Raw genomic sequence first — 15742 nt, forward strand, 5'->3', positions numbered from 1 at the left:
GAGATGGAAACCTTGTTATTTCTGACACTTAGGTTCGTCCTGCACATGAAAAGCAGGACGTGGATGGCTTTAAAAGAGGATTAGGCAACTTCATGGAGGAGAGGGGCTATCAATAGCTCCACGGTGGCTATAGCCCTGCCTCCACAGTCGAAAGCAGCAATATTTCTGAATTCCAGTTGCTGGAAAGGGAAGGAGAGAACAGGGTGTTAAGACGGGATGGGCCACTGGCCTGATCCAAGACGACTGCTCTAATTTTTGCATACCCTTTCCCCCGACTTCTCTCCAATTTCCCAATTCCGCTCCGCGAGGCGCACCTTCCTGCGCTATTGCACACTCCACATAGCAATCCCGTGTCCGGGTTTTCCACCCAGCCGCTCCGGATCCCCTCTCTGAGCTGTTGTCTCTCTCTCGCTGAGCGATCCGCATTCCGGGTTTCTCCGCCCGCCCCGCCGGCCCCGCCCCGCGGCTCCGGTTTCAGCCGCTGCTACAGGGACCCCCAAGATGGAAACGCAGGGGCTGCCTGCCGCGGTGGAGGCGGCCCGGCCCGAGCCCGGCACCCAGCAACATGGCGGCAGCGGCGCCGCGGCCGTTGGAGAGGGGGCTTCTTCCTCAGGGCCCGCCCGCCGACCCCCGCAGCCGCGGGACTCTGGGGCGGGAGCGGCAGCGGGAGCCTGGGGCCTGGACGTGACATTCCCGGTGCTGCTGCTCCTGGAGGGCAAGAAGCCGCCGGAACCGCCTCAGCAGCAGCAACCGCCGCCGCCATTGCCGCCTCCTCCCCCTCTTCCTCCGCCGCCCGCCCCTCAGCAACCTCCGCAGGGGCCTTCCGTGAGCAGCGCCTTGGCCCTGCCGCCCGCGGGCCCCGGGCAGCCGCACGACAGCGACGCTCTGCTGCTGGTGCTCAACTTGGTGCGGGGCGGAGCCTCCGGAAGCCCCTCGCAGGAACCCGCCGCCACCACGACGACGCAGCAGCCGCCGCCTCCGCGAGAGGAGAAGCCCGGCGACGGCGGGGGGGAAGGTGCACTCGAGGCCGAGGCTTCCGGGCCCGTACCTGAGGGGAGCGGACAGGCGGCGGCAGAGGCCGACGACCCCGGCGGCGCCGGCTCCTCGTTCTCGGGCACGCTCACCATCAACAACCAAAGCCTGCTGGTGCGCTTCGAGAACGGGCTGCTCAGCCTCGGCGGGCCCGCGCAGCCGCCTCCACCTCCCGCGCCGCTCCTTCCTCCTCCTCAGGCGCTGCGCTCCTCAGGCGCTGCCGACGAGGCCTCGGCAGGAGGCCCGTCTCGGACTCCCGCGCCTTATTCTTGCCCCGAGCCCCGCTGCGAAGAGGTCTTCTCCCGCAAGCAGTTGCTGCGACTACACCGCCTGTCAGCGCACGGCGGCGGCGGCGGCGGCGCTGCTGTTACGGCGCAGGATGGCGGAGGAGGAGCGGGAGAAGAAGCGGCGTCGGGGGGCTCCGGGCGGGCGGCGCGGCCCTTCTCCTGCCCGGTCCCCGGCTGCTCTTGGGCCTTCGCCACGGCCTACAAGCTGCGGCGCCACCTGCACTCGCACGACAAGCTGCGGCCTTTCGCCTGCTCGGCGCCCGGCTGCTCGAAGCGCTTCACCACCATCTACAACCTGCGGGCGCACGGCCGGGCGCACGAGCAGGAGGCGACGCACAAGTGCGAGGCGTGCGGGCAGCGCTTCCCCAGCGCCGCCCGCCTCGGCGCTCACCAGCGGAGGAGCCACCTGGAGCCCGACCGGCCTTACCGCTGCGAGTATCCAGGTAAGCAGCCGGCAGCTCTCCCTCTAATTGTTTTTACAAAGGTCAACAAGTCTCGGCCTTTCGGACTTGGGTAAGAGCCCCGCCTCAAAATCCGTTTGGATTTGTATATAGGCAGCACTCCCGGATTGCTGGCTGCATCCATTGCACGTTTAAAGCGCACGAATTCCATCAGAGAATCCTTGGAAACCAGCTTCCAGTTACCAGTTCCAGCACCCTCAACAAACTGCGGTTCTCATTATTCTTTGGGGAGAAGTAGTGCACTTTAAATGTGCAATGTGGATTTGTTTTGCACAGTGGAAAAAGCGGAAGAGAGTTGAGTTGTAATCGCAGTAGCCACTTGCAGTACTAATCTCTTTAAGAAAAAATATTTTGCCCTGCACTTTTCATTAGGTGTTTTCGGCACCTTGTGGGATAGACTAGAGATAGTGATAAGACCGAAAATGACTCGTTGAGCTTTGCAGGTAAGTGAGGGTTTGAACATCCACAATGCTGTAGGGTCATTCCATATCAAATGATTCATTTTTTTTTAACCTCATGTCATCCAGTTTTCTTAATATTTTGTACACTTAAAAAAAATTAAAATGTTAGAAATAAGTTTGTTTTGATCATTCAACAAGTGTACAAAATATTAAGAAAATTGGGTGAGGTAAAAAAATTGGATCACTTGATATGGAATCACCCAGTAGTGGGGTTCAATATAAGTGCACTGTAATATTTAGACTTGTGCATAACTTTCACCATTCTGTTTCCAAGAGGAAATCACAGAAGGCAGACATGAAGGCCTTCATCTGCTGTTTTCTGCATTTGGTACTCTTGAGATAATCTACTTTAGATGAGGTATTATGTACATTGTCTCTGTACATTTGAATGCTTACCATGCTGGAATGCTACAGTATTAGATGTGGAGAATAAAGGTAAAGGTACCCCTGCCCGTACGGGCCAGTCGTGTCCGACTCTAGCGTGACAAGCTGCATCTGGCGAGCCAGCGCAGCACACGGAAACACCATTTACCTTCCCACTAGTAAGCGATCCCTATTTATCTACTTGCACCCGGGGGTGCTTTCGAACTGCTAGGTTGGCAGGCGCTGGGACCGAGCAATGGGAGCGCACCCCGCCGCGGGGATTCGAACCGCCGACCTGACGATCGGCAAGTCCTAGGCGCTGAGGTTTTACCCACAGCGCCACCCGCGTCCCTTGATGTGGAGAATAAAGGTTAGCAAAACAGCAAGAACATTTGCACTCCAGTTTAGAAGAAAGGGAAATTGCAGAGTGATGTATAAGAATGGCAGTGTGCTAGTGAAAAGGAGATGCAAAAAACTAACTTCAGCTGTGACATTATACTGCAGTACATTGCAGTATTGGAAATAAACTTAGTCCAAAGCAATTTCCCAGAAAGGTCTTCATAGTTTAATGAGGTATGTATGTATGTATTTACTGTTATTTAATGGGGTTGTAGACCACTTTTTAGGCAATTCCCCCATAGTACTTAGAAATGATATGTCAACATGATATACACAGTAAGATACACCATTAAAACAATTTAAATGATATTATTATTATCATGAACTTTTCTAGATAATGGTAATAATAATATTCTAGTTCACGGTAATAACCAGTTGTTTTATTTTCCACTAAAGCAGAGTTTGGTTATTCCTTCTTTCTCTAGGTTGTGAGAGGACCTTCATAACAGTGAGTGCATTATTTTCTCATAATCGAATCCACTTCAGGGAACAAGAACTGTTCTCCTGCTCCTTCCCCGGCTGCAACAAGCAGTATGACAAAGCCTGCCGACTGAAAATCCACATGAGAAGTCACACAGGTGTGAAGCTAGGGCATTTAGTTAAAGTTGATTTGTCATTAATAGATAAACTGATTATGTTGAATTGAAATGTGTCCTTGATTCTTAGATGGAGTTGTGGTACTAAGGAATAAACACAGTTTTGTGTGTGGGTTTCCCTCCCCCAATCTATTTGATTTACTTGAATCCTGGTGGTGTTCTGTGTCCTTGGGTGCACTGCTAGCTTGCTATCTTAAGTAGAAGTTAACTTAGGCTTAAGCTCAGGTTTACTGGTTTTATTTAAGTGAGTGGGAGGTGGAAGCAAATAGAACTTAATGTTTAACTGATTGATACAAGTAAGGCTTCCTTGGATTTGGTAAACTTGAAATAATATTTTCAGATTTATAGGGAGAGTGTCCTTTAAACAACTGCATATTGCTTGCCTGGGGTCAGCAGCATTTTGAGCAATGTAAGATATATGCATGACTCGCTCTGAATCTTCTGGCGTTAAAGAACCAATAGCTATTTAACTCGAGAGGAATCGGGCAGAAGGGTCATTGGATGGGTGAGAATGTTTCTTCTATTTATTTTAAAATTTAATGAACTGGTTTTAGCTTAGGTTCTCAAAGTAGCTCATAAGCTGCACAAAACAGAACAATTAAACCAGTAGTAAACATAAAATTATTAGACTTCCTGAATAACATGTGAGTGTGAGCAGTTGTGGGGGTTTTTTTTATCAGAAATGTCTGGTAATTGCATTTGTGTGTGTGTTGTTTTTTTTAAAAAAAATTGCTTTTGCTTTCCTCCAGGTGAAAGACCTTTCATCTGTGACTTTGAAGGTTGTGGCTGGTCTTTCACTAGCATGTCCAAGCTGTTAAGGCACAAAAGGTAAATTACCTGACTGTACATGGCTGTTCAGAGGTCCTCAAAGAGCTTGCACTTTAAACATTTACATTGGGGGAAATAACAAATCGGGAGGGTACGCAAAGGGAAAGAGATGAATACAAGAAGATAAATAAGCTTTGCTTCCCATGGGAAAGGCATATGCATTTTATCCGGAAGATTATTTTTGGTGCTGTTGGGCCCCAACCAGCATGGCTCCTCTGGCTGGGGTTGATCTGAGTTGTTGTCTAAAACAGCTGAAGGGTACCAGATTGTGGAATTCTGGTTTAAGTGTTCCAGGTACAGTATAGCAATATGCACATGTTCAGCTAAAATGATTAGGATCCAACCTATAATCATTGATGCCTGTGCCCTTAGCATTTTATATTGAATTTATTTAATTCTTATTGTAGGAAACATGAAGATGACAGAAGGTTTACATGTTCTGTAGAAGGTTGTGGAAAATCCTTCACAAGAGCCGAACACTTGAAAGGCCATAGTATAACTCATCTTGGCACAAAGCCATTCGAATGCCCAGTAGAAGGTATTATTTGTATATGTGCTCTTGTATGCTTGTGTTTATCTCCTTTGTTCCTAGTCATGCAGAGAGGGTTAAATGAAGATGGCAGCTGCTCTATGCATCAGATTTGAATTGTTGCTGGATCATACAATGGGGAGAAAAGCACGTTCATAGCACAGCATGGATAGGAGAAATCTTTTAGTGTTTTCCTCTCCACAACTACTTTTTAAAAAGGTGTTTTCGGTTTTGTTCTGGCACTTTTGGATACCCTATACATGCTTGTTTGTGACATTTTAAGTTTTCCACACTAACAGCCTATGTCTGATGAGAAGTAATTCCCATATTGGAGTTTATTCCCAAGTACTGTAGTGAGTATAGGATTGCAGTCTAAATGGATTTTCCATATTATATTACTTTGTATTAATAACATTTCCACATTTTTTATGATAATACATACAAAAAAATCATGACATAATTTTGTGGAATGGGAATCCTGATAATTGCCTTTGGCATCCAAATGAAAAGAGGATATAATTTAAAAATGTAAATTAAGGGACAGTATCTAAACTTTGATATCTTATTTCAGGTTGTTGTGCAAAGTTCTCTGCACGTAGTAGTCTGTATATTCACTCCAAAAAACACCTTCAGGATGTGGACTCACTGAAGACGCGTTGCCCTGTATCCAGCTGTAATAAATTGTTCACTTCCAAGCATAGTATGAAAACACACATGGTCAAGCAACACAATTTTAGTGCAGGTATGACCCATTGACTGACTGCTTGGCAATACGTCAAGGCTGGTATGTGTTGTATCTAAAACATAATATATTTATTTTTGGTATTGAAACACTGGTTATTTTAGAAAGCCCAATAAGTTGTGGTTTCAAATGCTTTTCTCCTAAGTCCTTGCCATTTAATTACTATGGGGTGTTGTATCCTTTTAAAAGGAGGGCATTAATTTATAATAGTATTTCCTAACTTATAGCGGGAGCAGTGACTGAGTGATACTGGTGTCAACTTGTGGTTTTCTCAGACATTGATCTCATGCTTCCAGACACTTTATGATCAATTCCATATAACTACAGTAGTGGCTTGTTTGCCACTGAAAATTGCTTCTGTATGATAGAAACTATGTGGTTGTGAGAACTGCATGAATTTGTTTCTTATGTGGTTTAGCCAAACTGAGTGGTAAGTAATGGTGCCAGAATCTGGGGAAATGCAGCGTGTACCTCTCAGTCTGCATAACATACAGGAAACTGATTCAAGCCATTCTCATAGTATGTGGCACCCTGACCACATGAAAATGACATTGAACAGCAGCCATGCCACTGTGTGTGCATATCAGGGAGGCAGGGTTTGAAAATGATCCGAAAGGACAGACTAGAATAGTGACAAGCAGAAATAGGCTCCTAGCTAACATTGGTTCTGCAAGGAGAGAAGGATGTTGGCCGGAGTGATTTAGACAGCAGGATGTTTGGAGGAATGGCAGGGCAGCCAAGTTGGAAGTAGAGGCAGCAGGTGGGGTTTATTGTTGGCCTTTGATTCCCATGTTCCATGGGCACAGTGGTACTAACATGCTAAATCTTTGTTTCAGATCTCTTAAATCAGATGGAAACTATCGGTTCCCTCACGCCTAGCAGTGAACTTGCCAGTTCAGGACAAAGTGACCTCAGCAATGTAGACCTTGTGTCCCTTTTTTCCAGTGTTTCTGGGAACACCTCTGGAATTTCAACAGACATGGCTCTGATAAACTCTGGAATTCTCACAATAGATGTTGCTTCCGTTGGCTCCACGCTTGGGGGCAATCTTTCTGTTGGCAGCAGTTCTCTTGGTCAGACAGTTGACCCACTGATTTTAGTGGCTAGCAGTGACATTCCACACAGCCTGGACAGCTCTCTTCTGCTGGGAACCACTGCCACAGTTTTACAGCAAAGCACTTTAAATTTGGATGATGTACAGACTGTGAATGCAGAAGCCTTAGGCTCCCTAGCATCGTTGTCCACAAGGAGTTCCAGTCAAGACCTGCATGGTTTGACTTCCAGTAATAACCTGTCAGTAGACACAGCCACTTTAACCCCTTCAAGCAGCCTTGGTGGAAACAATGCATCTGAATTACTGGCTCCAAGTAAAGTAGAGCAAACTTTACTTCCTAGCCTGGATGTTGTGGGACAGCAAGAAGGCAGTAAAGTGGTGACTCAGTTTGTGTTCTCCAACCCTCCAGGAAGTTACAGTGCACAGAAAGAAACTGATCTGAGCACGGTGACTGGCAGCTCCTTTCTGGTATGCAGTAGCTCTCAATAACTGTAGTTTTCATTAGTATCTTAGCTTTGAGGATATTATATTGCCGTATATGAGCCATCCTTTCTACCAGATCAAATGGGTTTGTGGAATGTCTGCCACGAACGAAGTCGTCGTATGTTTTGTACAACGTAAGTGGTATAAGTTGTGGTTGCCTGTGAAAGTATTACACCCAGTTACACATTCGGAGGAAAGTTCGCTTTTTGTTTTCCCAGCTGGAGCTTAGTGCTATTAACCTCTTTTCCCAAGTTGTTGTAAGTACTCAAAAGTGAGTGATGGTTGACTTTGGAACTGACTAAATAAAAAGGAGTGCCCTGTTCGCTGCTTATAGAACAAGGAAAATGGAATGCAATATCTTGAAGAGTTCCTTCTCTTCTGATCCTTGTCTTAATATTATTATTATTATTATTATTATTATTATTATTATTATTATTATTATTATTATTATTATTATTATCCCACATGCACCAAAAACAGGGTTTCTGAGTGGTAGTTGAATTAAACACTTGCGTTAGTTTGAGGAAGACAGAGGACCATAGTCTTGAGCTGCATTTCCAAAACGTGTTTCGGTGGTAGTCTTCTTAATGCAGTACTTCCAATCCCCTGCGAGTCAGATAAGTGGGTGACCTCAATATTGAATTTCCCTATGCTTGCATCACTATCCCATTAAACTGTTAAGCTGATTAGCATAGAAAAAGTTCAGACCATGCAGGGAGACTTCTAGGGATCTATTCAGTGATGTTTGGAAAAGCATATTGTCTAAAATGTGAACCTAATAATCCTAAGAATCCTGTTGTATTGATGACATGCATAAACCTCCTTCTCTCATTAGGAGAGTGGTGGGTCTGCAAGAACAGATTATCGAGCCATTCAGCTTGCCAAGAAAAGAAAACAGAAAGAAAATGGGAATGACATAGGTGAGTATATAATTGTTCCAGCACAGGATGCCATTTACCAAGTGAAATTGTTTTGAAGACTTGTGTGTGTGCCTGGTACAAGCCATCATAGATTACTAAGGTAGTATCATGGTTAGTTTGGGGCTATTCGCGTGAATAGAGCCTCACTTCTTAGAAGACTTGCTCAAATTGGGGTAATTTTGCTATGTTCTAGTAGTGGATATTCTCTACAACACCCATGGATGATAGAACACTGAAGTACAATGAAATATTGCTTAATGAAGCTCTTTCCGTTTCTTAAATGTTTGCTTTTGTATGAAATGGTAATTGTAAAATACCCTTATCACCCAATCCTAACCATGTTTACTAATCCTTCCTCGGGCATGTACACATTGATTATAATCGTATCTGCTCTGACCTTGATGCTGTGCGTAAAGCAGTTTCTGTTGCTTTGTCTAGGACACAGAGTGGTCCAGTTTTGTTGGATTGGTTTTTTCAGTTATTGTGACTTAAGGATGTAAACATGGTGTTAAGAGAAATTTGGTCATACTCTTGTGTGCTCAGTCCATGCTGTTCATTAGTAATTATATTTGGAGAAGTGAAGTAACTGGGTTGGTCTAGGAGGTAATTAATGTATTTGAAGAGGGTCTGTTCCCACCACCTTTGAAGTGGACAATGGTGAAACTGCTCCTTAAGATGGAGACCTTGAGGTCTGGTGAATCATCCTAACTATTGTTCCTCCTGCTGCTCCAGAAAAGACGAGGAACTACATCAACAGCTTTTATAGTTCATCTTCCAGTGGTTGGTCACTCTTTCAGTTTAAGTCTTTGCCTCACCTGAGACAGAGGTGTACTTACCGGTACCTTTATCTCTCTGGATTCTTGGTCTTACCCCCTTCTACCGTTACACCTATGTGTTTGTGGTTCAGTTTCTCTTGGACGCATCTTTGTCACTAGAGGCCCAAGTTGCTTCAGTCACATGGAATGCCTTTCACCATTTTAAATAAATGCAACTTACTTGTGCATAGTTAGGAATTCAGAGCTATTTATTATATGACAATGAGCAGAGAGATAAAAACACAGTTGACTTGCCCCCCTTGCTTCCAGTACTTATCTGAAATTAATTTTTCACTAGTAGGAAAAAGAGAAATTGTTGTCATCCTCCCATCCCCCAGTAAAAGCTTGCTGTATGTATACATGCCAGATTGATTTTTGATGAGGCATAAGCAGGGGTAGTTGAAAGTCTGTATTACCTATTCCCCTATTTAATGGCTCATCTAAAGCCTGTAATGTGATATTGGGCTGGATGACCAATTTTCTGACTGTATAAAGAGGGAGACCTTCCAGCATGTCTGGCCTCCTTATTTGGTGCACCTTACAACCTGACTTTTTATGTTTATAGGAAGATTGATATATAAAGTGTGTGTAATCTCATGTACCTGAGAAAGTGTTGCAACTTAGTCTCACCATTCACCATGCTTTGATCAGGACTAGTTCTTTAGTTCTTTTGTGAGTGAATGAACTGGTGATCCTTCAGAAACTATAGCTCACTGAAAGGGAGGTAACTTTCTCCAATTTCCCACTGTTGTTCCCGAGGTTCCCTCACTGTTTTGGAGTATATGGGGGATAGAGACTGGTTCCTGAAGATGGCATTGGAGGAAACCCCCTTTTTCCCCTTATGAGGCAGTGTTAGAAACTGAGATATGAAAGCTAGGAGCTAAATGGCACCTTAAACCTAGGTTATAGTCACTAGAAATGAATGTCTAGGCACACTATTTTATAACAAGAAAACAAAGCTGAAAAAGAAAGAACTGCAGCTAAAATACTATGTTCATTTTTCACATGATCTAGTTCTTTCCGTGCCCACCCCCCTAATATTCTTACGAGGATCTCTTCTCCAGTCTTCAGAGAGTAGCTGGGGAGGCAGAAAAAAGTCCTCCTTTCCTTCCACTCTGCAATTTTAATCTTAAATATTAGGTGCAGTGCTGCACCCAGAGCTCAGAAACTTCTTGCATTAATGAAATTCCCTGTCGCAAAATGCACCCAGAACAATGGGCGTTTCGAACACTGCTGTGCGGTACAGGATTCTGTGAGCTGAGTTCCACTAATGGGATATCAGGATTCAGCTCCATGTTTTTATATGCCATGTGTAGTATTACCTACCACCTACTTTCTTTGGTGAGAAGCATGTATTGTTATATTAAAAGCTTTTTTGAAATACATTCTTTAGAAGTGCATATGTTGAATTCCTTGGAACATGACTTTGTATTACACACATCAATTACTTTATTTCAGGAAGCCCTAACTCTGGCATAAGAAAAGGCAAAAGTGATAAAGTTAGTTCTTCTAACCATGGGAATCGGTCATGCAATAGTGTTTTGCCAAATGGAAACCTAACAGTAAGAGATTCCTCAGCTGGCACACAGTTTGTTCAAATCCAGCTACTTCAGGTAAGAATTCACTACCTGAGATTATTTACACACTTCATTTTTAAATTAATGTATTTAGAAATGTACACTGTACATCTACTTTTATGCAACTGGTAAGTGGTTCTTGGTGTGCATGATGATCCATTATATAGTTCAGATGCAACATCCCTGGAGGGCATTTACAAAATAACTTGCAAACTATCCCAACTTGTTTTTAGGAGGTAATTTAATTATTGTTTGATTTTATACCAATGTTATATATTTGATGTTAGCCGCCCTGAGCCCAGTCTTGGCTGGGGAAGGCGGGATACAAATAAAAGTTGTTGTTGTTGTTATTCTCTACCTTTCAGCTCTCTTCTCTACCCATCACATGATAACCCCTTCCCTCGCTTGTTTACTGAAAACGAAAACTGTTGAAATATATATATGTGAAATGGATTGGGAATATGTTAAAACAAAACAGTAAATGGGCAGCAACACATTCAAACAAACAGTTGGTGGTAAAGTCAGGGTGGAGGGGCGAAGATGAGCTGGTATACAGTAGACTGGCAGGTGTCCCAGGTGAAGTGACCCCTTTGTCTAAAACAAGTGTAACCAATTTGCAAATGGTGATTAATAAAAACAGGTTTGATGTGCTCTGGAGGGTTGGGCCCTTTGGAACAGCATAGGAAGTGGTGGTGTAGGGAGGGGGAGGTACCTGAAGATTCCCTTTATTCTTGTTCTGCTGTCTGAAAACTCCACTGGGTCAAAAAGCCTTCCTTTAGCAAAGGGATATCATTTAGATCAGTACAGTGGTGCCCCGCAAGACGAATGCCTCGCAAGACTGAAAACCCGCTAGACGAAAGGGTTTTCCGTTTTTGAGCTGCTTCGCAAGACGATTTTCCCTATGGGCTTGTTTTGCAAGATGAAAACATCTTGCGAGTGTTCCGATTTTTCCCCGCTCCCCCCCCCTTTTTCTAAGCCGCTAATAGCCTTTAATAGCCGCTAAACCGCTAATAGCGCTAATCCGCTCATAGTGTTGCTTTGCAAGACGAAAAAACCGTTAGACGAAGAGACTCGCGGAACGGATTAATTTCGTCTTGCGAGGCACCACTGTACTTGGTTGTATGAAGTACTCTCTTGTTTTTGCATTTAGTATATGCAGAGGATGGTGTCCATGGAACAATAAGCTAGATGAATATTACCTTTTAATAACTGTCTGCTTATAGTGAATAAAGTAACTAAGTACAGTGGTATTTTGGAAGTAGAACGGAATCCGTTCCGGAAATCTGTTTGACTTCCAAAACGTTTGGAAACCAAGGTGTGACTTCCAGTTGGTTGCAGGAAGCTCCTGCAGTCAATTGGAAGCCATGAAAGCCACATCAGATGTTCAGGTTCCAAAGAACGTTCGTAAACCGGAACACTCTTCCGAGTTTGCGCCATTGGGGAGCCAAAACATTTGAGTCGCAAGGCGTTCGTCAACCAAGGTATGACTGTAAATATTTTCCATTCCATAATTGGGTGGCAGCATGATTTATATATTTAAATATTTCATAGAAATGATTAAGATTTCTACTTTCAGGATGGAGAGCCTTAAAAATGCATAGCTAATTAGACATGTTGCCACTTCCAAATGTTTCCATATGTTTATAGCAGAAGATTAGGTTGCCATTGGGATTTTTCTGTGGCTAGAAACTGATCTTGTCTCATTTCTCTTTAGGATGATTCCCCAGGAGAGGGAGATTTGCCATTTCAGCTCAGTTCTCAGTCATCGTCTTCACATTCTCAGCTGACAGTAGACTTGCCTGTTCATATCCTTCAGGTACAACCACTTTTGTGTTTTAAAGTTGGACACCAACACAAATTCTGGTTGCCCTGCGTGATACAAATCGATAGCTGCTATAAGTTTTTAAAAGATGCCTTTTCGGTATGCTGTTTTTGCTTGTTTAAAATTTGATGGATAAATGGTAAAAGACCAAAAGCAGGCCGTAGAAGAGTATGATTTTCTTTAATCATCCATTGTGTGTTATCTTCCCAGAGATGGAATTTGGAAGCTTATTAAATCAGCCATATGTATCTGTGAAACTTGGAAATTGGAATGCCTATGTCACTTTGTGAATTTTTTTTCTGTGCTTTTGTACAGGAGCCACACAACTCTACCGAAGAGGATGCTAGTTCTGATAATTCTCAGTTTACAGGAAGCACCATTAACCTACAAGACCTTGAATGATTGTGCTGTTGACAGAAACATTCAAGTACAGCATCTTGAGAACTTGTTCCTACTTCTGAAGGAAAAAAATAGGAGTGGGCACACATCAGTGCTACTTCGTGGCTTGATGGTTATCGTGCAATGGGAACCTGTTCAGTAAATTTTATTTGATAAGGCTTTGGAGATCTTGGTATGTTCTGTCTTGTGGTCAGAAAAATGTGATTATGGAAGCATTATTTAGATTATGCAGTGGATGTTTTGAAACCCTATCTTAGAATGGACATGCTGTGATTGTACTCCATACTGTTGTCTTCAAGGACAGTGCTGCAATATCAACAGTTACACTTGGCAGTGTAAAACCCATACACATAATTAGTGCCCCTAGTTGAATATTGGACTTGGCAGTTAAGGCCATTGAAGTGTTTATTATCAGACTGTTTTCTCTGATGGCATTGAATATAATTTTAAGGAAATGCAGAATGATAATACAGTTCTTGGGGGGTAGCAGAAGTTGAACCTTGTTGTTCCTTGCTCCTTCCATCCCTGATATGGTGCAGTATACACTTTCTACCTTTTAGGAGGCTGCCTAGCAGATGCTAATTCTTACCCCTTGAATATGTTTACAGTAATACAAAACAGTATTGCCAATTCCTGTGAAGTTGCCACTTTCAGTATGTATAGCCCAGTCCCATGCATATTTTCTTGGAAATAAATTTATTCCCAAGTTAATGTGCATAGGATTGCATTCTTGGTCCATGTGCCATTTACACAGACTATATACTTGAGCAAAGAGCTTCTAGCTAGTGTCATAGGATTTGAGATGCAGGTGAGTTACTTGACCCAGAAGGAAAGTGCATATTTAATTTAAATAGGAACCAGCCTTTTTTACTTTAGTTGATAGGAAAACAGTTCTGTAGACTTTTAAAAAGCAAATGTCAAGATTTCAGTTGAGCATAGAATATAAGAACTTGGTGTTCCAACAACAAACATCAAGGCTGGAATTTTAAACATCCTTTTTTCATGATGTGCCACAAGGATGTAAAATTATATATATGTATCTATATATAGGACTTTGTTAAAAAGCAGCGTGTGTATGTATGAATTTTTATTCCTGCAGTGTGAGCGTGCATATGCAGTTCTATTTTTTACAAAGTATGATATCCTGTATGATATCCTTGTGTATATTTATTTGAAGTCATGGAATGCACTAATAAGAGGGTAGCTAGCTGAAAAGCATGAGTGGTGGTGGTAAGAAACAGAGTTCCCCAGATTGGACCCTTCTCCAGGCCCATACGCCTCTGAAGCTCATGCACAATTTGGAATGGACTAATTCTGCAGCCACCCAGACTTACCTGGCAACAATGGCAATGAGGTGAGCTGGTCCAAGGGCCTCTGATGCTAGCATTCTGGATACCAGGATTTCTGTCATCCTTTCAGAAGATTTTCCTGGTACATCCCTAATGCCTGGGGATGTGTTGCTTCGACCTATCCTTACTCCATAGCATGTAATCGAGAGCACAACTTGACTAGAATGGCTCTGGAAATGATTTTCTGCTATTATTGGACCATGCATCACTTCAATAAGCTCATTCCAAATTAAGATTGAGAGGGGGCTTGCCCATAAGTAATTAGAAATGTACTGATTCCTGTGCCTTTTTACTTACTTTCCCTGAAATTGTAAAGGCATTTTTATACTGATTATACATCACTTCAGATTTAATTTATGGGTATTTTTAAAAAAATCTTAACTATTTTATTTCTTAATTGTCAGTGGTGTAACTTACCTGATTACCGCCTTGCCCTGGTATACTAAGTTCACTAAATGAAGAACTATGTGGCCAAATACTGCCCTGCCTGCCTGCCTCTTTCTCTGGCCCTTGGGACTGGCTCTAGGCCACATTCCTCGCCACCCGAGTCTTTGCATGGCTGGAATGTATCCTTGAATTCTGACAATGCCTCTTGCTTGCCCAGGTGGATGACTGAGAGGAGCAGGCTGTATTCAGCTAAGTTTTACTCCAAGAAGCAGCACTGGCATCAATAACCTTAAGTCATGTCATGTCTATTAATTTCAGTGAATCTGCTATGAGTGTGTGGAAACTGGCTTTGTGTACAAAGGTGAAATGAATATTCATTCCCCCCACCCACTTTTGCCTCTGATTCCACTCATGGCTGGCAGGTGGCACTTAGCAGCTTGCCCAGAAGAGACTATGGTTTTCCACCACTGCCTTAGATGAACCGAGTGAAGAAACTGCTAACTCATTCAACCTTTTTTTTATATCACTAAAGTTCAGTTTAAGAGAAACCAAAACTCTGAGTGGTCTGCAGATGTATGACTTTGCTTAAAAGAGTATTGGAGGCTTGCACCCAACCCCCCAAAAAGTCACCTCAAATTCTTTATTCTGTGGGGTTGGTTCATACACTTCATTTTGGCAGTGATCCTCAGAGGTAACTTGGGCTGCTCTGTGATGAGGCCTTTTCATCTCCTGTTCTTTCTACTCCCTCACCCCTTTCTTGAACAGGAAGAATTCCTCTACAGCTTTTTACATAGAGTGCCTGGTAAACAGTTACCTTTGATGCAGGGAGGGTGGGGACAGCACACCCATTCATTTACTGCTGAAAGGATCACAGCCTAGGTAAGAGTATGAACTGGGCCCATCAAAACGTGGTGCTTCTGTTTTGCAGAGTTATGAATAAGTCACATGTGGGTTGTTTTTCCCCTGAGACTTGTAAACATGTCTACTTTTTAAAAATCATTTACTTGGCTTTGTAAATTCCTACAATGGAATTTGTAGTAAACATTGAAGGGTAAGGGCTTAAAGGTCAACATCAGATTTATTCTGCCTAAGTCCATTGCTGGCAGTGGACATCTAAAGAACTGGTGAGACAAAGAGACTAATAAAAAAAACCTAATGTCCAGTTTCTCCATTTCAGTTGTTTTTTGTTGTTTCCAATCAGGATGCTGCTTAACTGCAAGAGAAGCAAAGTTGTAAAC

The 15742-nt window shown here is 43.3% G+C and overlaps 1 protein-coding gene across 1 annotated transcript; it reads left to right on the forward strand.

The window, feature by feature from the left end:
• Window positions 1-212: 212 nt before the first annotated feature.
• ZXDC (ZXD family zinc finger C) lies at window positions 213-15666 on the forward strand. The gene is made up of 10 exons (XM_081184047.1): window positions 213-1762; window positions 3429-3581; window positions 4349-4427; window positions 4835-4965; window positions 5528-5698; window positions 6535-7220; window positions 8071-8155; window positions 10429-10583; window positions 12262-12363; window positions 12685-15666. The coding sequence occupies exons 1-10, from the start codon at window positions 502-504 to the stop codon at window positions 12769-12771; spliced, it is 2910 nt and encodes a 969-aa protein (XP_081040173.1). The 5' UTR covers window positions 213-501; the 3' UTR covers window positions 12772-15666.
• Window positions 15667-15742: the final 76 nt, after the last annotated feature.

This window comes from Podarcis bocagei, assembly GCF_964188305.1.
Source record: "Podarcis bocagei genome assembly, chromosome: 2".
Taxonomy (NCBI): domain Eukaryota; kingdom Metazoa; phylum Chordata; class Lepidosauria; order Squamata; family Lacertidae; genus Podarcis; species Podarcis bocagei.